Here is a 25,113-nt window from a genome sequence, read left to right on the forward strand (position 1 = left end):
GGTTTGGCGCCACTTGTTTCTGGACACAGGAATGTTGTTCCTACCACAACCAATTCCTAGCAACTCACAATTTTGGTATAGTTGTACTGCTCTGTTGTTCTCTAGATGCCAAGTTTGTTTATGTGCTGAAACAGCTGAACTTTTAAATACAATAGACTTGAAAAACGAAGTTATAAAATTGCTACAAGAGGATATTGAGGCGCTAAAAACACAAAATATAAACATAAGGAAAGAAAATAATAGTTTAATACGTGAAAAGCAGCTCAGAATCACAAGCCTCAGAAAACGAAACTATAAAGAGGCTACAAGACGACATGGACACTGTAAAAACTGAACTATTCGAGGCAAGGAAAGAGAGTGATACACTAATACTAGAAAGGGAGTGCTGTGAGAATGAAAATCACCAAAAACAAATAGAAGACTGTGAAATTACGAACTCAAAAAAACAATAACATATCCCATGCTCCATATGCAGGCTCGAACTTCAAAAACAAAAATATACCCAGTGCCTCCAATGAGGACACGAAAAAGTCAACATGTCTAACATCAGCAGATAAATATAAGTAGAAGATAATGGCATATGCCAAAAGAAGAAACAAGCTCACAGCTGTACAAGATTTGAGTTTCTAGTAATAGGAGATTCGTTCTTGAAAAATATCGCTGTTCCCAACTGCGAAATCGACGTGTGACCTGAGATAAGAGTGCAACAACTTGGCAAACATTTCAAAAATATTGTAAAACAAGCGGCTACAGAACAGGACACGAAACACAAACAAAATTACAAAGGTGTTTTTTATACATGTTAGAACAAACTCCTTTAAAAGCAGCAGCAAAGATGAATTAGTGAATGAAACAAGAAACATGATTCATGTAGCAAGAAGTGTTTATGAGGGATCCAGGCTCATACTTAGCGGAATCATAAAAAGGAGGTCAGTGAGTGACAAATACATATCCAAAATAAACAGTGCCATCAAACAGGAGAGTGGTTGTATGGTGCTATCTTCATAGACCCAAACAAATTCCTATGTGAAAATTGTCTGGGAAAGGATGGCACACATTTAAATAGATTAGGTTCAGTAACACTCAGCAGAATGTATGCAGATGTTTGTAAAATCATAAGAAACAAGGGAAACTAACACTGTATAGTGGGGGTGAAAAACCAGGAAATCTTATATCCACAAAAAATAGTGATAACAAAAAATAATATAGGACAAAAACAAACATAGAATCAGGATATTCAGTTATAAAAATAATGCACCAGAATATACAATACTTAAAAAATAGGGTAACCCAATTAGAAATAATGCTAAATGAAGAAACTCCTGACATTCTTGCTCTGACAGAACATGGTCTAAATGAGCATGTAATTCTAAATCTCACTGTTGCAAATAACAATTTAACAGCCAGTTCATGCAGGAGATATAGTAAGGGAAGTCGAGCTGCTATATTAACCCAGAACAAAGTAAGCAGAAACCATATAAACAACCTTGACATACATAAAAAATATAACATTGAAAATGTAGTCGAAGTAACAGACCAAAAAATAGTTCTAAGTAGTTCCCCACAGTACATCTTAAACATCTACAGACTGCCAAATGGGTGCATAGAAATTTTCATGGAAAACATAGGAGAGCTCTTACATATCATCCTAAGCAAGAACTATGCACTTGTACTACTAGGTGACCTAAACATAAACACATTGCAAGACACAAATGACAGTAGGGAGCTCCTAAACACATTGAAGACATATGGCTTATACAACACAGTGGCTACTCCAACACGTATAACTGCAAACTCCTGTACTCAAATAGATCACATCTTCACAAATTTAAGGGATGGTACAAAAGTGAAGTTATAGAAACGGCCCTGTCACATCATGATGCAATGAAAATATGTCTAAATCGTATCACCACAAATGAAAAGACACAAAAAATATGGGAAAAAAGAAGCTTAAATGAACAAAACTTAAAGCTCTTAGGATAAAACTTGAAAAAGAAGGATGGGAAATACTGGAAAAAGACTCTCCATCATACACTGTATACACTTACACAACTAATCAGTTCATCATTCCTGGAAGACTCATCATCAGTGGATCATAAGGTGACTCATTTTATTGACACACTTTCCTACCATCTCAATATTACATGTCTAGTAATAAAAACTAAAGCCAAAACCACAAATAAAAACAAAAAATGGGTAAAAAGGCATTTTGGCCTCCAGGAACAAGATAAAAATTATGCACAGAATGTATAAAACTAGCATTGATGAAAACTTTAAAGAGTGCTACTGAAAATATAAAAGAATGTATGCTGAAGTAGTGCAAGCAGCCAAATGACTAGAAGCAAAAAAGTACATAAATAGTGTTACTAATAAAAGCAAGGCTTGCTGGTCTATTATAAATACAAATTGCAAATCCTCCAGTTCACAGGAACACAGGAAAATACAGTTCATGATCAACAAAAAAAGTATAACTGAACAGAATATAATCATAAATCTCTTCAATGGCTATTTTGCCACAGTAGGCCAAAAACTATAACAAAAACAAATAATAAAAAACACAATAACACCTGGAAACATTTAATCCCCAGGGAAAAACAATGGCACTTTTTCCAGTGATAGAAGAAGAAACATTAAAGATAATAAAAAACCTAAAACTAACAAAGTCATGTGAAATTAACTGAATATCAAGTATAGAAATTAAACACTGTATGCAGGGACTCAAGAAACCTCTTACACAACTAATCAGTTCATCATTCCTAAAAGGAACTTTTCCAAAGTGCTTAAAGACATAAAAAGGGGAATGAATACAATCCAGAAAATTATAGGCCTATAGCTCTTTTACCAGTCATATAAAAAATAATTTAATGAGCTTATGCACAGAGAGTCATTGCTTTTCTGATGCAATATGAAATAATCAACAAGAATCAGTTTGGCTTCCAGAAAGATAAATGCAAGATGCAGTAATAGATCTCATTGAAAATGCCATAACAAACTTGGACTCTAAAAGTAAATGTGTAGGAGTATTTATGGATCTAACAAAGGCATTCGACTGTGTAGACCACAAAACTTTAGTAGAAATATTAGGAGTATATGGCATACGAGGAAATACAGGAGACTGGATTCTCTCATACCTGACAAACAGGAGCCAATATACTGAAATTACAAAAACTACAATCCCGCGTCCGGCCATCCTGATTTAGGTTTTCCGTGATTTCCCTAAATCGCTCCAGGCAAATGCCGGGATGGTTCCTTTCAAAGGGCACGGCCGACTTCCTTCCCCGTCCTTCCCTAATCCGATGAGACCGATGACCTCGCTGTCTGGTCTCCTTCCCCGAAACAACCAACCAACCAACCAACAAAAACTACTGGTGAAAAAATAAGATCTAAAGCAAGAATTTTACACTTCACTGTGCCACAGGGCTCCATTCTTGGCCCAATACTCTTCATTCTGTACACAAATCACTTCCCAAATATGATTATGTACAGTAGTATAGTTAACTATGCAGATGACAAACTCTAGTGTCCACAGATAAAGACACAGAAGAGCTAGAAATAAAAGCCAATCTAGAAGTAAATAATCCAATCCAAAGATTACTGAATTAAACCTGCACAACAATATTACTAAAACACTTTGTGTAAACTTCAGACTTCAAAACTTTCACAGTGGAATTTCAGACTTAAAAACGTTCGCAGTGGAGATATCAATGTATGCATAGATGAGTGCATAGCAGAGAACACCAAATATGCAAAATTCCTTGGGATAATTATCGATGAAAATGTAAACTGGGATAAGCAAACCTATATGTGCTGCACAAACTCAGCTGCCTAAAAGATACAGGCATTATGAAAACAATATACTATGCATTAATTCATACGACATTAAGTTACGGCACAATTTTGTGGGGAGGTACCTCAAAAACAAACATTAATAAAATATTTAAATTACAAAAAAGAGCCATAAGAATGATAGCCAACCTTAAATGGAAAGATTTATGTAAACCAGCATTTAAAGCTCTCAAAATACTAACATTACCCAGTATATACCTGTACGAGCTCCTTTGTTGGACAAAATTCAGATATTCTCCCGATACTAGAGATAACAACACACAACACAACCATGACACAAGAAAACGGAACCTCTTCCATGAGCATACACACGGCACCAAAAAAAAAAAAAAAAAAAAAAAAAAAAAAAAAAAAAAAAAAAAGAATAGCCCTAGAATAATTTTGTAATAAATTATATTTTTGTTAAACAGTAGACATCAAATATTATGTACCTGTCGGTGCATGAAATGAAAATATATCTTGATCCATACAATGTACTTTGTCATAGGATAAATAAATAAATAACGATGTTTTTGTGCCCAAGTGGATCAGACAGGGGTAGAAGAGGTATTTCAAGCTATCTGTTGATAAACTGCCAATGGGGTGTTTCCAGTAATGTCTTTTCTTGTTGCAATGATGTGTCTTCCTCTTCTACAAACTGCACTTTCAGGCTAGATAATACTTAGTGTCTACATCAGTATAAGGAATCATGCCAAAATCCAGAAGAATCACTCACACATCAAGTCACTTCATTTGTATGTTAACCACTGTATATACTCATTTCTGCACATTGATGCAGCACGGAATAGGTACAAACCATTATATAAACTATTGTATAGTGTGTGATGTGGGTTACATAGTTACCTTAACTGTTTGCTTTGTGAGTAGTGTTCAAGATGAATGGTTGTTAACAGACATCCAAAGAACCCCAAATTTCTCAAATTTTACCATCATAGTAATTATGCAAGATGTATGTGGGATTTAATAGTATGCTGATGTTCTACAAGCAGAGAATCTTCTGTGAGCAGCCAGTCAGTATTTGTCTTCCAGTTAGTCATTCAGTTGGAAGGATTTTGTAATTTACTTTCGCTTATTTTCACTGTTTGAATACATATGCAGTAAAGCCTGACATACTGCGGTCTGATGTACCATACAATCTAACATAATGTGGCAGTAAAACATACCCCCCAACAACAGATTGGTCAGCAAAGAGACTGTGATTGACAACAACCAAAACGAGCACAACCATATTGTGAATCATGCATTATTCATTTAACATCTGGATATCTGTGTGTTTGATACGATGTCACAGAAATAAAAGCCCTATTCTTTGAGTGATAAAATTAAAAATTATTGATCTGTGAAGAAAGGCAAGAAAAGCAATTTTGGTACACAGGTAAAGGAACAATCAGGAGATGGAAGAAAGAAAAAAAATAAATTTAGAAGTTTTGTAAATACAGTTCAAAGTGATGTGAGAATGGACAGAAAAAGAACAAAATGAGGAAAAGATGGTGAACTCGATGAATGTCTTTATAGATGATTTTTAATAAAGTGAAGTGAAAGTGTGCCACTTTCTGGGCCAGTTATTATAGTCTAAGCAGCAAACTTCCACTTTGATTTAAGTGGCACAATGACTTTATTGCTTCTAATGGATGGTTTTCAATCTGGAAATATTGGTGTGTGGTTAGCAAAATTAGCAGTGGAAGATAAGCAACATCTTTCAATGGTGGATCTGCTTCACAATTTCTTGAAATTGTACACAAAATACTGGTAAATGAGCATTTGAATGATCATCATGTGTAGGATTGGGTGACACAGTACATAGTAGAGCATTAGATTGCATTGTGCACTTTTCCAAACTTTCTGTGCATAGTCTCTCATTCTCACTCTTGATATACCATGGTTACACTATATCACATGGATAAATGTCTATTGTACTGACCTACGTCTCCTTTCTAGAATGGGTGTTTCCAAAATTTTGACTTGCTAGACAAGCCCTTAATGAGTTGCACAGCTCTTCCGTAAATCTTCTCTATCTCTTTTGTTAATTCAAACTGTAATGGTTTTGGGCTAATGGACAGACTCCTAATTAGTTCAGGTGCTCATTTCTAAATCTTAACTACCTTTTTTTACTAATCCATCTTGGAAAAGTTTCTAGACTAATTTGCAGGTCACTAAAATCAATCAGGATTGGTCATTGTAAACAGATTCCTTTTCCTACATAAATGAATTACAGTTCTTCATGATTTTTCTGGTAAATCTTTATTTGGCTTTATCCTTACCAACAGATATATCTTTCTTTTACTTTGAAAGAGTATTATGATTGTAAACTGACGTGTTCCTCCTCATAGTGAAAGATCTGTGGAACATGTAACTAACTAGACTGTTAATAATATATTGCCATCCCACCTTAAAACAACTTATATCACATTTGATAGTAGTGACTGATTACCGTGATTGCTTGGTGGTCATGAAGTGAAACAATATTGAGCCTCTTTGCTTATTTATGTACACTATGTTTCAGTTGTTTACGTTGAAAATCATCTACCAACATTTGTGCCAAGGGTTGGCTGTCTGCTAGCCTTCCTGCAAGTTACAAGAATTATGTATTGTTGCAATCTCCCCATACAATACTATGTTGTTTCCATACAGTCTCTTCTTGTAGAAACCCCAATTAAATGCTGACTCCTAGAATATGCTGATACAACCATTGGCCAAGCAATATTTGTGGTCTATTGGCAGTGGGTAGACAGTTGATCCTGTGATTTTGTGAGCATTGACTGCAATAAAATTTATACTGGGAAATGTGCCCACAGACGCTCTTAGCCAACTACATGGCAAATATAATCTGAGGCTGTCATTCTTCAATAAAAATTGATGATCTTAACTTACTTCCTTGAGCTACATTTATTACACTTCTGATGGTGTGTCTTGATTGTGAATATCATAAAGAGTTCTGTTTTATAGAATATCAGTAGCATAGTATATATTCTGTGAGCATATATTTTATTTACTAGGCACCAATACAAAATGTTTTACATAATTGTATAGAAGTTCTCTCCATTTTAGTGAACTAGAGCTTGATTGCCCAGTGTAAATGTTGTTGTTGTTGTGGTCTTCAGTATAAATGTAAATAGTGTAATAGTGTAAATAGTAATAAGTGTAAATGTATATATTTAAAATATCCTCTGACTGTGGCCATCACCACCAAATATATGTGATACAAGTTTTTAAAAATTTTACCACAGAAATTAATTTCATGTGAAATGAGCAGGTCTTATACTATAAAAATACCATCAGCACCCTTTATTAATGACAATGGCAAAGACTAGAATAAATTTCTGGTTTTGCTGGTGGCATTGTTCAGATTTAGTTTTTGATATAATTTTAGCAGTTTCCTTCTGTCTGTTTCTTACAGGTACTTTGGATGAATGTACTCGGCTAGTTCTTGTAAATGCTATTTACTTCAAAGGCCTGTGGAATATTCCATTCAAGAAAGAAGTCACATCCCCCATGCCATTCCATGTTACTGCAACAGAGAAGAAGACAGTGGATATGATGAAGCTACAGAAAAAATTTATGTATACAGAAGCAGAAAAACTTGAAGCTCAAGTTCTGGAGCTCCCTTACAAGGTATTACACATTAATTTACAGTATTGAAAAAAACATTCTCTGCTGTACATTTAAAATAGTATATCATTAGAGACATATAACTTCATACAACAATGAATTGCTCCCCCCAAAAATGAGGGGGAAGGTGACTCCTCACACACAAATCCATAATGCACCAGTGTGTGATGTAGATGATTAATTCTAGAAGTAGGACCTATGTGACCAGTATGGTTAAGTGTGTTACATATTATTGGTGTTACTGCATTTTTAAATCAAGAAAATACCTTACACAGGTAAGTATCAGTGACTACGTACGGTGATAATGCTGCTGTTATTGTTGTGATCTTTAGTCGAAAGACCGATCTGATGCGGCTCTTCATTCTGATCTGTCCTGTGTGAGCCTGTTTATCTCTGCATAACTATGGCATCCCCCATCCATTTGAACCTGCTCACTGTAGTCAAGCCATGGTCTCCCTCTACAACTGTCATTCCCTGGCTGTTACTCCCCAACACCTCCCACCATTATAAAAGTGACATTTCCTCAATGTCTCGGGATGTCCAGCCAACCAACCCTTTATTTAGTCAAGTTGTGCCATTAATTTGTTTTCTGTCTGATGTGATTCTGCCACAGAATGAGGTATCAGACAAGATTTGGTCCCTCATGCAAAAGTTGGTACTTCAAGACTGCACCACAAGTAAAGACAGTCACTGTAAGATGCAGAAATGAATTGGAGATGTAGGTGTAGACAAGCCTCGTAGTGTTTCCTTTTGCCACCTTAGTCAAAAAGTTATTTATATCTGATCGCAGTGCTACACAGCCGACTCTGTACATTATCAGTGATAACCTGCAACCATCACCTCTAATGGTAGTAAAGATCCAGTTGATTGTGACTAGAACAGTAATTCTGAACTTTATATCAGTCAAAGAATTGAACTCTGATGTTGAACTATTCTTCTGCTAAATGTTATAAGTGTCAGTGACAGCATCAGTTTCATGTCACAGTGTGTGTGTGTGTGTGTGTGTGTGTGTGTGTGTGTGTGTGTGTGTGTGTACTAGTTGTTTCTAAATGTAGGTATTTACAGTGTTCAAGTTTTAATAAATTACTAAAAATATATGTACATATTATACTATCTCCTTGACTTCCTCCTGAACTGGACCTGCAACAATATGCCACAGATTCAGCACCTCTTCATTTGTTATCCAATCTACCCATCTACTCTTTGGCATTCTTTTTTATTTCAAATGCTTGTACGTTTTATAAAAATTTAGTCCACTGTTACAGCACTGTCTAGAAATGTTTCAACCATCTCTTTATACGTCCTGTTTATTACATTCTTGTTGGTGTAATGTTCAAGTGTCAATTTTCACAAATAAGGTATTTTATTATATAGTTGTATAACTTTTTTTAGGTGGTCATTGGACCACCCTTTTCATCATACCTGTAGTGACTAGAATTGCTATCACCTGAAAACCACTCATTCATCTGTGGCAAATTTTCAGTATCACCTGCATGTCTCTTGTTGCCATGTTAAAATCTGCTTCTTTTGTCAAAACATAGCGGAGTTTACATAATGTCATCTTGCCAAAACCGCAGTGCCGTTGCAAACATGATAGAATCCTGAAATGGTGATTTATTAAATGGGGATTGAGGACAAATCAGGTCAAAAGCCTATGAATAACCACAGTCTTGGTATAAAAATGTATGTGTAATTTCTTTGCTTATCTTACTGCAAAACCATAGTTCTCGTTTCACCAGCTATCTATGACTGTTAAAAAATTACATTATTCTGTTGCAAAAGTCTACAGTTACTTGTATATCATGGCAGATAAGAAAGTGCCACATGTTTATCATATGGCAAAATATTCTCCTCTTTGTGTGCTATAATTTTGCAAAATCTCTTTTCAATGTCATGAACCATTAATGACATATGAGAGACATAGCGAATATTTTGTTCTTGTGTGTGCGCTAATGGAGGAGAACATGCTATGTGCCATACACAAATTCATAGCAATGACTATTTTTCATTGCAACACACTTGAATTTCAAGCAGTGTGATACATGTATGAAAAAAATTGCAATAACTATGACCAGTAACAAAATGATAAGCATATCAACATGAAGCTGACATATAAAGCTATAACTAATGTAAAAGACATTTTTTCTACCACCTATTTGCTTTAAAGACATGTGAGAAAGATTGCAGGATAGCCGACATGAGCATGCTGTTCCGCCAGAGTAGTGTGTCAGCTACTGGCTTGCAAAAAGCTCACAGACTTCCTGAACAAGGCTCCTTACAGTAATACATGTTTGCATACCTGGTGTGAGCCTGGATCACCAGTTCCCAGAACTGCAGGTTCAAGGTTGTGCCTTCACTAACACTCAGGTGAGAACTGCAGATTATCAAGAATATACCATAAATATCCATGGCTTGTCACTAAAATTCACTTATATGTGACCAGCTAATGTCATCAGCAAACCTCAAAGTCCAGAATGAAATTTTCATTCTGCAGTGGAGTGTGTGCTGATATGAAACTTCCTGGAGAATTAAAACTGTGTGCTGGACCAAGACTTGAACTCGGGACCTTTGCCTTTCATGGGGAAGTGCTCTACCAATTGAGCTACCCAAGCACGACTCACGACCCATCCTCATTGCTTTGCTTCACCAGTACATCATCTCCTACCTTTCAAACTTCACAGAAGCTCTCCTGCAAAACCTGCAGAACTAGGACTCCTGGAAGAAAGGATACTGTGGAGACATGGCTTTGCCACAGCCTGGGAGATGTTTCCAGAATGAAATTTTCACTCAGCAGCGGAGTGTGTGCTGATATGAAACTTCCTGGCAGATTAAAACTCTGTGTAGGATCGAGACTGCCAGGAAGTTTCAGACCTCTCCCTGAACTTTAATTCCCTTTCCAAATGTCTCCTTGCTATTGTTTAGTGCTTGCTTAAGGTACTTACTGAATAACATTGGCTGCAAATGTGTCATACTCCCTTCTCAAGCACTGCTTTTTTTTTCATGTCGTTTGACAGGTGTAACTGCTGTCCTGTCTGGTTTCTTACAAATTGTTGACATTCTTCCATCCTTGTATTTTATCCATGCCACCTTCAGAATTTCAAAGAATGTATTCCATTCAACATGTAAAAGCTTTTTCTAAATCTGCAAATGGTAAAAAACATAGGTTTGCCTTTCGTGAATGTGTACAGGGCTATTACAAATGATTGAAGCGATTTCATAAATTCACTGTAGCTCCATTCATTGACATATGGTCACGACACACTACAGATACGTAGAAAAACTCATAAAGTTTTGTTTGGCTGAAGCCACACTTCAGGTTTCTGCCGCCAAGGCGCTCGAGAGTGCAGTGAGACAAAATGGCGACAGGAGCCGAGAAAGCGTATGTCGTGCTTGAAATGCACTCACATCAGTCAGTCATAAAAATGCAACGACACTTCAGGACGAAGTTCAACAAAGATCCACCAACTGCTAACTCCATTCGGCAATGGTATGCGCAGTTTAAAGCTTCTGGATGCCTCTGTAAGGGGAAATCAACAGGTGGGCCTGCAGTGAGCGAAGAAACGGTTGAACGCGTGCGGGCAAGTTTCACGCGTAGCCCGTGGAAGTCGACGAATAAAGCAAGCAGGGAGCTAAACGTACCATAGGATGGTGCTCCACCGCACTTCCATCATGATGTTCAGCATTTCTTAAACAGGAGATTGGAAAACCGATGGATCGGTCGTGGTGGAGATAATGATCAGCAATTCATGTCAAGGCCTCCACGCTCTCCCGACTTAAACCCATGCGATTTCTTTCTGTGGGGTTATGTTAAAGATTCAGTGTTTAAACCTCCTCTGCCAAGAAACGTGCCAGAACTGCGAGCACGCATCAACGATGCTTTCGAACTCATTGATGGGGACATGCTGCGCCGAGTGTGGGAGGATCTTGATTATCGGTTTGATGTCTGCTGAATCACTAAAGGGGCACATATCGAACATTTGTGAATGCCTAAAAAAACTTTTTGAGTTTTTGTATATGTGTGCAAAGCATTGTGAAAATATCTCAAATAATAAAGCTATTGTAGAGCTGTGAAATCGCTTCAATCATTTGTAATAACCCTGTATTAAGATAAGTTGCAGAGTCAGTGTTGCGATGCATGTTCCTACATTTCTCTGGAGCCCTAACTGATCTCCCCCAAGGTTGGTTTCTTCCAGTCTTTCAATTCTTCTGTAAATAATTTGTGTCAATCTTTTGTAACCATGAGTTATAAAAGTTATGATTTGGCAATATCCACAGCTGTCAGCATCTACCTTCTTTGGAATTTCAATTCTTACATTATTCTTAAAGTATCAAGGTATTTTGCCTGTACCAAATTTCTTGTATTGCATATTGAACAGTTTGGGCATGGCATGTTCTCCCAAAGATCTTAGTAATTCTGAGGGAATCTTATATATTGCAGGTGGCTTGTTTTGACTTATCTGTTGTACATAAATACACCGTAGATCACTGTAGGCTGTAGCAGAGGGTATTCTTCATTGTACTACACATTAACATTTCTTCATGTTCCAGTTACAGATGGAGAGTGGGAGAAATGATTGTATATCTCTGTGTCAGGTGTTATTTGTCTTCCGTATGTTTGTGATAGTATTCATAGATTCTTGCTGGGAAAGCAGGTGTTTTTGAGTACCAGTAACACAGTATCTTTCTTGATGTGCCTGCCAGTTAAGATTATTCAGCATTAATATTTCACTCTCTGGCCAGTCAAACAAATCTAAAACCAATCATACTGCCTTCCTTTGCATATGCTTGAATTATTCCTGCCTGATATGGCTCCTGCACATTTGAACACTATTTCTTGGTGGTTCATACAAGTGTTTCATAAGTACCACCTTTTGTAGCCCAACAGTAGTTTTCCAGTATTCTGCCAAGACGTAGCAATGACAAGAAAAGTGTTCTGAAGAATAGAACTTTTGTAACATAAAATATAAATTTAAGTCATAGGTCAAAGGTTTTCATGGCAGTTATGTACATAATTTCTGATATTTGTTTTACGGACATAAAGCCGTGACCCAAGGCACAATTCTCTGCTAATATTTTGTCTTCAAATGCTGGAGACATCATCAGAGACCTTAACAATTCAGAAAGCAGTTACAGTCTCAAACAAGCTCAGCAAACCAAAGTTTTTATATGTATCCATGCAATGGTTGGTTCATGACATAGTCAGACCCCTGCCTAATATCATGGAGTCACACCAACATAGGTTACAGAGCCTTTAGTGGAGATGAGTTGGTACTGTTTGTTTTATTTAGCACTAGGGCCCACAACTTGTCTAATCTCAATCTTTCTTCTTTTCTGTTAAAGTTATTTTTGTGTTTTGAACACCTGTGGCCTCTTGGTACATTCTAGCATAGTAATGATCAGATCTTGCTAAAACCACAATGTCAGAGAAACAAATTTGGTGGTTCCCCGGGCCCAGTGTATGATCTGCCACTGCTGATTTATCCTTCTTGACAGTGACAGTACTGGGGTTGAGTTCTTGGTTAACCATTATGTGAACTATTTTGTCCTTTGTTCCTGGGTCTGATTTGTCTAAAATTTTGGTCATTTTTCATTAACATTGTCTTCCACTTGTGAAAGACATTGAGAGTACATGAAGAGTGGTGTGGAGTTCTTCTCTCTGTGTAAGTGTCATATTATCATCAGCAAACTGGAGCCCCTTGGCAGACATTACTGACATTTTGTTTTTTTTATCTTAAGCTGATTAGGGGTAAAAATTTCCCACATTCACAGTAAGTATTTTTTTTTAAATTTCCATTGAAATATGACCTTCATACATCTTTTAAGCAGTATAGAAGTAGCTGGAGAAGTAAGTTAAGAACCCTCTAGATGGTCAATAATATTGTACATTATTTCCAAATGCATCATAGCATTGAATGTGTAGTATTGATTGAGATGTTTCACAATAATATTATATGTTGCACTGCCTGGAAATATTGTCCTGTCTGCAGGCAGTATTGACAGTGACATTTGTTTTACATATATAAAGCCATGGCCCAAGGCACAGTTCTCTGCTAACATTTTGCGTTCAAATGCTGGAGACATTATCAGAGACATTAACAACTCAGAAAGTAGTTAAGGTCTCAAACAAGCTCAGCAAACTAAAGTTATAACAGGTAGTGAAAGTTTACATTTTGCGGCATGCAGTTGCAGCTACAGCAGTTATAAAGCTAAGTACTAACAAAATTATTTGTGCACTGTTAGACAGTTATTAAATTTAATACTTTTCAGTGGCGAAATAATGATTTAATAAACTTTTGGAAATGTTTATTCACTGTGTTTTTTAGAGTTTTCTGTGTGATGAAGTTGCTTAGTAAATTTCGTGCTTTAGTTTTCAGCTGACGTTTCTTATTATTTCTAGTAAAATATTTCAGTACAATTTTCATTCAGTGTTTTAACTTCGTTGAGTGTTCCAGTGGTTGCTTGAATTTTTGGTTTCAGCTAATAATTTTGTGAAGTTTTGTTGGTTTTGGTATTAGCTGTGGTGTAGTAGTATTAATACAAGTAGTTGCTTTCTTAGTAGACAGAGAATTTAGTTCTATTTAAACTTTACTGTCCGCATGTCTCATGCAAATTTATTCGGTTTGTGCCGGCAGTGCTAATTCGGATTACTTGGCTTGTCACCAGCAGTTCTTGAAATTATCAGGAGATCGTAAATTGTTAAGTTTTACTAATCTCATCATTAGTTCTCGCAAGTTCTCAACTCTTGTTCTTCTACTTTCATGAAATTTCGAAGATATACGTAAATAAATACAAAATTTGTTTGTTTCATATCTTCGTTTATTTGCATTGTCTTTGGTACTTAGTATTTCTCTTTCATATGATATGCAGCAAGACAGTCTCCAAGATGTAACGCAACTCCACAAGACTTGCACATTAAGTTTGTTGTTCTTTTTTCTTGTTTTGTTTGTGAAACATACATGGCAGTTTCTTCGTTTTCATTTATTCATTTCGGAAATACATAGGCTTATAAGTTGGTGTTGTTTTATGTGACTGGAAAGTCTGTCAACCAGATCATGATGAGACGTACGTGATGTAGTGGCAACCTCCAAGATTTACTCCACGTATTCATCATAAATAATCGTATTGTCTCTTTCATCTGCCATGATGAAAGGGCACAAGTATTTATAAAAACAAAAAACTTGTTAACATATATAACTTATTGTTACCTAAACAAAACACCAACAGGATCCAAAAGATACTAATGTGGTGTCGCCAGCCACTGAGCAATACTAAGCACACGACACCATTGTGGTGTCGCCGGCCATTGACCTCTGTTTCGTGCACGACACCACTGTGGTGTCACCGGATGGCAGAGTGTTAATAGTTCTACTGGTGCAACTAAACTTAGGTAACATAGACATATAGTTTTTTTCAGTAACTGTAAAATTTTACCATCAGTGAGAAGTGTGGGCTCTGTTGTAGGTTTGTGAGTAGTGGGTTACGGTGTGGGATTTGTTCAAAGTATTTTCATAGGAGGGAATGCAGTGGGGAAGTCAGTGGGCATTCTAGTGAGATCCTCTCCTGGAAATGCAGAATCTGTAGTACAAATACGTTGATAGAGGAGCAGCAGCGTAAGATCTGTACCCTTCAGGTGCAGTTACAATGTGCAAAGGAGGAACTAGATAGGTTGAGAAGGGTGGAGGGGGTGGGGAATGGGAACTGGCTGTTGGCAAGAAGGCAGCTAGGAGGAGGAGGAGGTATTCAGACAGTTATACTTTGTGAATATGCAATAGATTTGACCAACTGTCAGAGTTGTGTGGAGAGGAGCCTCTTGTAGATGTAGATGTAGGGAACAAGCAGCAGGCCTCAGTAGTTAGGAGGCCTAGGTCAGTTGCAAAGTCTAAATGAAAGAACAAGGTTCTGCTGCTGCTCGGTAGTTCGCATGGTAGAGGTGTGGGCCAGCAGTTGCAGGAAGTTTGGAGAGTGAGTACCAGGTCGCCAGCATTGTGAAGCCTAGTGCAGGGGTGGCTCAGGTGACTGACAGTGTATGGGAGCTATGTAGGAATTTTACGAAGGAGGATCAGGTAGTGATAGTGAGTGGAGCAGGGAACAGTCTTGATAGGAATGGGGAATATGATGTAGGTGATGACCTGGTAAAGATAGCTACTCAAATTGGTGGCACTAGTGTGCATTTCATGCAACTGTTTCAGCGTCATGATCGGCCTCATCTTAATGCGGCTGTTAGGTGCATTAACTTGGGGCTGGAGAGGGTATGAGTCACATTTCAGTGGTGCCAGTTGGGTCTATCAGTAGATTGGGTTTCACTAGACATGGCCTGCACCTCAATAGGTGTGGGAAGAGGAGTCTGGCAAAGCTTATAGGTGACATTGTAGTGGGTGCTGGTGGGATCACTCATGGAAAAATTCCAGTAATAGTTGATGTTATAGCTGCACCTTTTTTAGATTGAAGTCAGCTGATAGGTATAACTGCTTAAAGGAAGTCCCTCTAACTAAGGACTCACCTTTAGAGGATGTAATGTTTCCAAGTAGAGAAGGAATTAGCATATTTCATCAAAATATAAAAGGTATTAAAGATAAAGTTAGTGAACTGTTTATTGATGTTGACTCTGAAATTATTGGTGTATCGGAGCACCACTTAAATAACTTGACAATTCAGAGGCTTCCTTTACCAGGATATAGATTAGCTGGCTGTTTTTCAAGGAGTTCCTTGCGTGGTGGGGGAGTGGCTATACACATGGAAAACAATATTCCATTTGAGTTCATAGATGCATCACGACACTGCACTGAACAAATATTTGGATGTTGTGCAGGAACAGTTGAATTTAGTGAAACTAAACATCTAATTGTTGTTGTTTATAGGTCCCCTAATTCTGACTTCAGAGCATTTCTGCTCGAGCTAGAGAGGGTTCTTGATGTACTTTGTAGGAAGTACCAGAAATTAGTTATATGTGGTGACTTCAATATAAAATTTGTATATGATGGTGCAAGAAAAAGGATGCTGGTGGATCTCCTATGATCTAATTCAGATGGTGTTTTTTTCCAACTAGGGTGCAGGTGAACAGTAGCACAGCCATAGACAATATTTTTATTCATTTTTCATTACTAGATATCCATTCTGTTAGTAAAAGGCTGAATGGCCTCACAGACCGTGATGCACAAATTTTAACACTATAATGCTTTTGCACTCAAACAAATGTCACATATAATTACAATCTATGTAGGAAAGTTAACCCAACAGCAATAGAGAGTTTTTTAAACCTCGTTAAGGAACAAGAGTGGCAGGATGTTTATAGTGCCGATAATATAGATGTTAAATATAATGCTTTCCTTAACACATTTCTCATGCTCTTTGAGAGTTGCTTCCCATGAGAACATTCTAAATGGGGTACTAGCAGTAATAGGCAGCCCGGGTGGCTGACTAGTGGGATAGGGATATCATGTAGAACAAAGCAGGAATTATATCATAATATTAGAAGTAGTCACAATCAAGCTACAGGAGCCCATTACAAACAGTATTGTAAGTTGCTTAAAAATGTTATAAGGAAGGCATAGAGTATGTGGTATGCAAATAGAATAGCTAATTCACAGGATAAAATTAAAACCATATGGTCAATTGTGAAGGAAGTGTTTGGTCACCAGCACAAGGTCGATGACATAAAATCAGTTTGTAGTAAAAATATTTCTGTTACTGATAAATCAGATATATGTACAGTATTTAATAATCACTTTCTGAGCATTGCTGGTGAATTAAATAAAAATTTAGTTTCTACAGGGAATCATATAACTCTCTTGACAAATGTCTTTCCGAGGTTGATGTCTGAAATACTCCTTTGTGATACAGACAACGGGGTGATTGAGTCAGTAATTAAATCACTGAAGATTAAGGACTCTCATGGATATGATGGAGTGCCTAGCAGAATATTAAAGTACTGTGCTACACATGTTAGCCCTGTAATTACCCATATTTGTAATTTTTCCTTTAGGAATTGTGTCAGTTTCCTGAATGATTAAAGCATTTAGTAGTAAAGGAAGAAAGGGATAATGCAGACAATTTTAGACCTATTTCTATGCCATCAGTGTTTGCTAAAATTATTGGGTTGGGTTGAGTCGGGGGAAGAGACCAAACAGTGAGGTCATTGGTCTCATCCGATTAGGGAAGGATGGGGATGGAAGTCGGCCATGCCCTTTCAAAGGAACCATCCCAGCATTTGCCTAAACAATTTAGGGAAATCATGAAAAACCGAAAGCAGCATGGCTGGACGAAGATTGAATCATCGTCAATCCGAATGCAAGCCCCGTGTGCTAACTACTTTGCCACCTCACTCAGTATATAAAATTATTGAAAATGCTGTCTATGTAAGAATAATTGATAGTTTTATATCACACGATTTGGTATCAAATGTACAGTTTGGCTTTAGAAGTCGTTTAACAGCTGAAAATAATATTTTCTCTTTTCTCTGTGGGGTAGTGGATGGGTTAAACAAAAGGTTTCGAATGATGGACATATTTTTTGATTTAACTAAGGCGTTTGATTGTGTTGATCGCAAAATATTGCTCAAGAAGTTGGACCATTACGGAATACGGGGAGTAGCTCACAGTTGGTCAATCTCTTACTTTAGCAACAAATAGCAAAAGGTCATTATTCACAATGCTGAGAATGGCTGTGATGTGGGGTCTGAGAGGGGTACAGTCAAGTGGGGGGTGCCCCGGGGATCAGTGTTGGGGCCACTCCTGTTCCTTATTTATATAAATGATATGCCCTCTAGTATTACGGGTAACTCTAAAATATTTCTGTTTGCTTATGACATGTTGTGTGGAACATTGGCTCGGTTTCAAATAGTACAGTTCATGACCTAAGTTCATGGCTTGCAGAAAATAAACTAACACTAAATCACAGTAAGACTCAGTTTTTACAGTTTCTAACACAGAATTCAACAAAACCTGACGTTTCAGTTTCACAGAATGGGCATATGATTAGTGAAACTGAACAGTTCAAATTTCTAGGTGTTCAGATAGATAATAAACTGTTGTGGAAAGCCCACGTTCAGGATCCTGTTCAAAGACTTAATACCGCCATTTTTACTATTCGAATGGTATCAGAAGTGGTGATTGTTTGACAAGAAAATTAGTCTACTTAGCTTATTTTCATTCGCTTATGTCATAAGGTTTTATATTTTGAGGTAACTCTTCCCATTCTAAAAGGATATTTTTGGCTCAGAAACAGGCAGTTTGGGCAATAAGTGGTGTAAGTTCACGAACCTCCTGTTGACCCCTGTTCATGGTCTGGGTATTTTGACATTGGTCTCTCAGTATATATATTCCTTACTGTCATTTCTTGTTAATAATATTAGCTTATTCCCAAGAATAAGCAACTTTAACTCAGTTAATACTCGGCAGAAATCAAACCTGCATTTGGATCAGACTTCCTTAACTCTTGTGCAGAAAGGTGTGCTGTATAGTGCTGCATCCATTTTCAATAAGCTACCACTCAAATTCAAAAATCATAGCAGTAATCCATGCTCATTCAAATTGAAACTGAAGAGTTTCCTCATGGGTGTGTCCTTCTATTCTGTCGAGGAGTACCTAAAAAATTAAGCTGATTCTTGTTGTATTGTTGATTGTGTTTACTTAAACTTATGGATTGACTTTTTTTGGGTTTATAAACATTTTATTTTTATCTGTTATTACTTTTATGTTGTAATTTCATGTATTGATACGTTCCATGACCTTGGAGGTTTACACCTCTTGGTCCTTCAGAACTTGACGTGTAAATAAATAATTAAATAAACATTATTTACAGTCTCTGATGTGTTACAATCTTTGGACATATTTCTGAGGAAGAGGAGGTGGGTCCCGCTGTGACGGAGGACGGAACTGTTCCAGGTAGGGTTCAATTTGGATAGTGTCTTGGGGAGTTGGACCATTAGGAGTAGGATTAGGGTCATTTTTCTTCATGGCAAAATGATATTTCCAGCAGAGAGTACGGGTGTAGGACAGTAAATCTTTGACGAGGGCTGTTTGGTTGAACCTGGGAGTGGGGCTGAAGGTGAGGCCTTTGGATAGGACAGAGGTTTCGGATTGGGAGAGAGGTTTGGAGGAAAGGTTAACTACTGAATTAGGGTGTTGTGGTTCCAGATTGTGTTGATTGGAATTTTGAGGTTTTGGGGGGGAGTGGAGCTGGAAGTGGGAGATTGAGTAGATGGGAGAGACTGGGTCTGTGTGCAATGAGAGGAGGTTGAGGTTTGCTGGAAAGGTTGTGAAGGGTGAGTGAGTTGCCTTTCCAGAGGTGGGAAACCAGGAGATTGGATAGTTTTTTGAGGTGGAGGGTAGCATGCTGTTCTAATTTGCGATTGGCCTGTAGGAGGATGCTCTGAACAGCCGGTGTGGATGTGGGAGAGGAAAGATTGAGGACTTTTATTAAGGATAGGAGTTGACAGGTGTGTTCGTTGGCTGAGTTGATGTGTAGGTGAAGGATTAGGTGGGTGAGGGCAATGGATTGTTCAGTTTGGAACTGGTATAGGGACTGGTGGAAAGAAGGATTACAGCCAGAGATGGGAACTTTAAGTGTGAGGCCTTTGGGGGTAATGCCAAATGTCAGACAAGCATGAGAAAATAAAATATGGGAGTGTAATCTGGCTAGGGCGAAGGTGTATGGAAGTTTTGTAAAGAATATATTGGACCCTAAACATGTAAAAAGTTATGATTTTTTTCCATTGCACCTCAAATCTCTCAACAAAATGTCATGAGTGACATATGACACTCCTTGAACCTTCATATTTTCTTATTTTTAAAGTAGAGCAATTACTTAGAAGCAGTGTCTTCAGCACCCAAAATTCTGAATCACATTATCATTGACAATATTATTCAGCAGTAGAGGGAGAACTTCAATACTTTTTCACAATATTATTGTGAAATATTATTGAACACCTAGGGGGCATTTCAGTACTATCATACAATCTTGTTGCATGTAAGTTTCTACTTCAAAAAGCGCGTCATATCTTGTGGCTACTGTTGCTCTCATATCGTCATGGAATAGCTCTAATGTTATTATGAACTTAGTTGAACTGCCAAAAAAGAGCAAGAATTTTCACAGAAGACCATGATCAACAGAGTTAAATGCTATTTCATGATGAATAAATCAGCTCCAGGTGTACTTGACAAATCCTTTATTTGGAAAAAATCATATACATGACTAGGGGGCATTTCAGTACTATCATACAATCTTGTTGCATGTAAGTTTCTACTTCAAAAAGCGCGTCATATCTTGTGGCTACTGTTGCTCTCATATCGTCATGGAATAGCTCTAATGTTATTATGAACTTAGTTGAACTGCCAAAAAAGAGCAGGACATAATTCCCAACTTTACACTCTACAAAAAACAAGGAAAACTAAGAGGTATTCTTCACAAAATTGATTAACTTTAAAAGGACGGATACAAATGTGAAAATCTGGTTATACCTTGACTGTGTATGAGAAAGTCATACCAGTCATAAAAAATCTAACAAATTTATCAAGTGTCATGCAAGATCCCATGCGGATGAGACATGAAAAGGTTCTCTGAGTCAACTAGTCCCACATTGGGTAAACAGGGCCTAACCAAGAAAACATGAATGTAATAGCTTCACAAATTGGCATTCCAAATTACATTAATCCTTCTTTCATAGATCCTGAATACAACATTTCATGATGGTGTGGAACATGTCAGTTTAACATAAGTTTTCTTTACACAATATAATCTTTTGTTTACAATTACTGCTTGTCACTCAACTGCAAGTTGTTTCAGAAATCCTTTGTTTGGCTATATATCAGACTTTTAATGCTATTTGGCAAATGACAAAAGATTTTTGCGCCTGCATAATTTACCCCTTTGTGTGCCAAAGTTAGGTTTAACTCGGAATAGTGAAGGGGTTATTAATAAAAATTTCATAAATGAATGTATATATTGCAAAAGTTCTGTGAATATCCCGAGTTCCTGAAATAAATGCAGGGTGATCTATGATGGGCTACAGCTATTATTCTGATTACACACTTTTGTGCAATGAATACTTTTTCTCTTAGTGATGAATTATCCCAAATTATAAAGGCAGTGAATGAAAATAGGCATAGTAGACTAATTTACTGATATGTTTATCACCAAAATTTTGCAATAACCCAAATAGTACAAACAAACACACACACACACACACACACACACACACCTTCATTGTGGTGGCCCTGTACCTTGACTGGGGTAAGGGACTGTGTCAAATGTAGTGGACGAGGAGAAAAAGTAGGAAGGAATCGTTGGGCAGCTAGAGGAAGAGTGGATGATGATGATGATGATGATGATGATGATGATGTTTATGTTTGGTGTGTGGGGCACTCAACTGCATGGTCATCAGCACCCGGAGGGAAGGAGAGGCATCAGCTGCACAGCATAGGAATGTGGCATTGGTGAGCTAGTTCTGCCCACAGGCAAGGAGTGTCATGCATGGCACACAATGATGAGGAATGGAATTGGAGGGCTAGTACAGAAGAGAAAGAGGAAAGCTGCAGAAAGAAAGGTGTGAGTGAAGAATGAGTAAAGCTAGATGCTAACAAAAGGGGTGGAGGTGGGTGTGGGGTAGGGGCTTGTGGTGTTTGATGTCAGAAGAATTACATTGTGTTGCAAGGGAAATCCCATCTACTTAATTCGGAGAAGCTGGTAGTAGGTGGTGGGGGGGTCTAGAAGGCATGTGATGTGAAGCAGCCAATCGTATTATATTCTGCCACATGGTGGTCAACACTATTCATGGCCATTTTGGCAGTGGCCTTAAATTGGTGGAAAGATGTATGTTAATTGTGCCACATGAAAAGCTGTGCAAAAATTACAGAACAAATAGTATATGATTTGACCATTTTCCCAAGTGGCTGTGCCTCTCATAGGATAGGATATGCCCGTGACATGACTGGAGTAGGATGCACTGAGAGGGTACAGCAGACAGGTCTTCCACTTAGAACTTTCACAGGGGTTGGAGCCATGTGGCAAGGGGTTGACTGAAGTTGTGGCTTAAGGATGTACTTGGATTTTTTTCCTAGATTGAGTGGGTGGTGGAACACCATTTTGGGAGTGCTGGGAAGTATTTTGGATAGGATTTTCCTCATTTATATGTATGATGTACTTGAAGGTTTGGCTAAAGATATAGTTTAGATGTTCCAGTGAGGGATGATACTGGATGATGTGGATGCTCCTTTGCACTTGCTTTATGGAGGTACTCTGAGGATTATGGACATATATTTATATGACGTATGAAATCTGTTTGTAGACTTGGTTCAGCGGTTAATGCCTGTATGGTAAGGCCTCAGTAAGAACTTCAGCATACTGGGCAAGTGATTTCTCATCATTGCCGATGCGGCATTCATGGGTGTTCAGACTATGTGAGATAGATTTTATAGTGTGGAAGAGATGGTAACTGTCAAAATGAGGGTCCTGTTGATGGTCAATGAACTTAATGTGGACATAAATTTGCATGGAACCATTAGAGAGGTGGAGGTCGATGTTCAGTAAGATGACACACTGCGCTGAGGAGGACCAGTTAATGCAGATGAGAGGGGAGGCTTTGAGGCTGTGGAGGAGTGAGGATAGGTTGTCTTGTCCCTGGGACCATATCACAAATGTATCATCAATTAACCTGAAGCAGACAATGGTTTAGGGATGTTTGGTGGTTAGGAAGGTTTTCTCTATACCAGGTTGTTGCAACAAGTGCCCTGTGGGCATGAGTGCTCACAAGTGCTTAAGTTTCAGCTCAGAGATGCAATGGTAAGGGGAGTTGACTTCATACACCAATAATCTGGAGGCACAAGTAAACAGATGGACCTTCATGTATTTAGTTTTTGTGGCTGTGTAGTTGTGACAGCAACAAGAAGTCTAGACTCAGATGCCTGCTATTGCCTGCTTCATTAGAAGAAACGTATCTGTTCAGTGACAGAGATGGACATCCATAGAGCCTGGTCTGTCATACAATGCTTGTTTCTGCAAAGAAGTGCAATTTGCTGTGTCATTACAATGGCCTTCATGCAGTATCTCACAATCGAATGCAAGGGGAGGCTTTCAGGGAACTGGTTTTCAAATTGCAGGGCAACATACGGATAAATGTAAGCTAAAAAAATATTGTAATCAGGTTTTTTGAGAACTTTATACTGTACTGTATTTATTCATTTCAGTTGAATGTTGCTGAAGATAACCCAAATGAAGCTGTAATTCACACAAGTTACAAAGTAGTTCACATCATAACACTGACTGGAAAACCAATGTCTGTGGGACCTCTCATAAAGTCATGTATGGTAGCAGAATGCATAGTTCCCAGTGAGTTAGCAACTTTTAATATGTTCGTCTCTCAAAGCAAATGGTGTAACAAGTCCTCAACATTGTAGATGATTTGGAACCACAACTCAGGAATAAAGCCCATAGTTTCACAGTATTTTCTCTTGGACTCAGTGGGAGCACATATATATTTGAATATGCTCAACTTGCTATTTTTGTACTTGTCTTTTTGGACTTGCAGCTGCAAGCTACAGAGAAACTGTTAGATATTGCACCACTTGATTGCACGACAGTGGGGCTCAATATTTTTGAAGCCATGTAGACAGCATGAACTTGTCTTGGGAAAACCTCTATTCTATGGCCACAGATGGTGCTCGCATGTTGACAAGGTTACATCGACTACATTGTGAAAGTTTTGCTGGAAAGCCCTTACACCTCCATACAGTTTTGATTTCTCCCCGTGTGAATTCCATATTTTTGGCACCCTGAAGAAAGACATTTGTGGCTGACAATTTGCTTCATATGAGTAGGTGCATACCTGGGTACAATCATGGCTCCATAGGCAACCGCAAACACTTTTTCATGTAGGTATTACCCACCTTTTCTCACAGTGAGATAAATGTGTTAACAGCTTTTGAAATAAACACTTTACTTACTTTTTAGTGTTCTGTATCTCAGTTGGTAAAAGTGGAACCCTTGTAGGATCACTTTGTTACTTGGCTGTCTATTAAGAACAGTTTTCCTCAGGAATGGGTGGACGTATCCAGTTCAAATTTATGTCACTTACTAAGGTCTATGGTCCCTTGGTGGTGTAAAAAAAATGAGCTCCTAAGTCAATGCAATCAAAAGATATGGCCATTTACCAGTATGTCACATAGTTTGTTATTCTCAAACTCCATCAGAACTGATAGGGGTACTTCCCCTTGGCATAGAGTAATGAAATTTGGCAGGCAGTAAGGTTTCACAGTACAAGTAAAGTAAACAATCTAAAAATGGCTAATTTTAATTATATCATGCAAATTATTATTATTTATTATTATTAGTACTTTTTTATTTGTCTGTCTGTACATCTGTTAAGACCCCTTTGTCTCACAATTGAGTAGATGTATCAAGTTGAAATTTATTGAACAATGGAAAATCCTGGATGGACTCAGCATCTCCACTACACGGTGGGTAGCAGTCTGTTCATAACATTGTCAAGTTGAAATTTATATCACACACTAAGGCCAGTGGCAATTCAGTGGTGTATAAAAATTAAGCTTATAACAGTGCAGTCAAAAGACACAGCCATTTGTGTTACAAATTTGACACTCACAAACTAGCTCACCAAAACATATAAGGTACTTCCTGTTGACTTAGGATCATGAAATCTGACAA

At 37.7% G+C, this 25,113-nt stretch overlaps 1 protein-coding gene across 2 annotated transcripts in view; it reads left to right on the top strand.

The window, feature by feature from the left end:
* LOC124596242 (serpin B8-like) overlaps positions 1 to 25,113 on the top strand; it is a 211,746-nt gene that overhangs the window by 70,331 nt on the left and 116,302 nt on the right. For both annotated transcript variants that reach the window (XM_047135304.1, XM_047135305.1), the window contains exon 5: positions 7,244 to 7,458. In XM_047135304.1, the coding sequence (XP_046991260.1) occupies positions 7,244 to 7,458 (215 nt within the window). The remainder of the gene's footprint in view (positions 1 to 7,243; positions 7,459 to 25,113) is intronic.

The sequence above is a fragment of the Schistocerca americana genome, chromosome 2 (genome assembly GCF_021461395.2).
Source record: "Schistocerca americana isolate TAMUIC-IGC-003095 chromosome 2, iqSchAmer2.1, whole genome shotgun sequence".
Classification (NCBI taxonomy): Eukaryota; Metazoa; Arthropoda; class Insecta; order Orthoptera; family Acrididae; genus Schistocerca; species Schistocerca americana.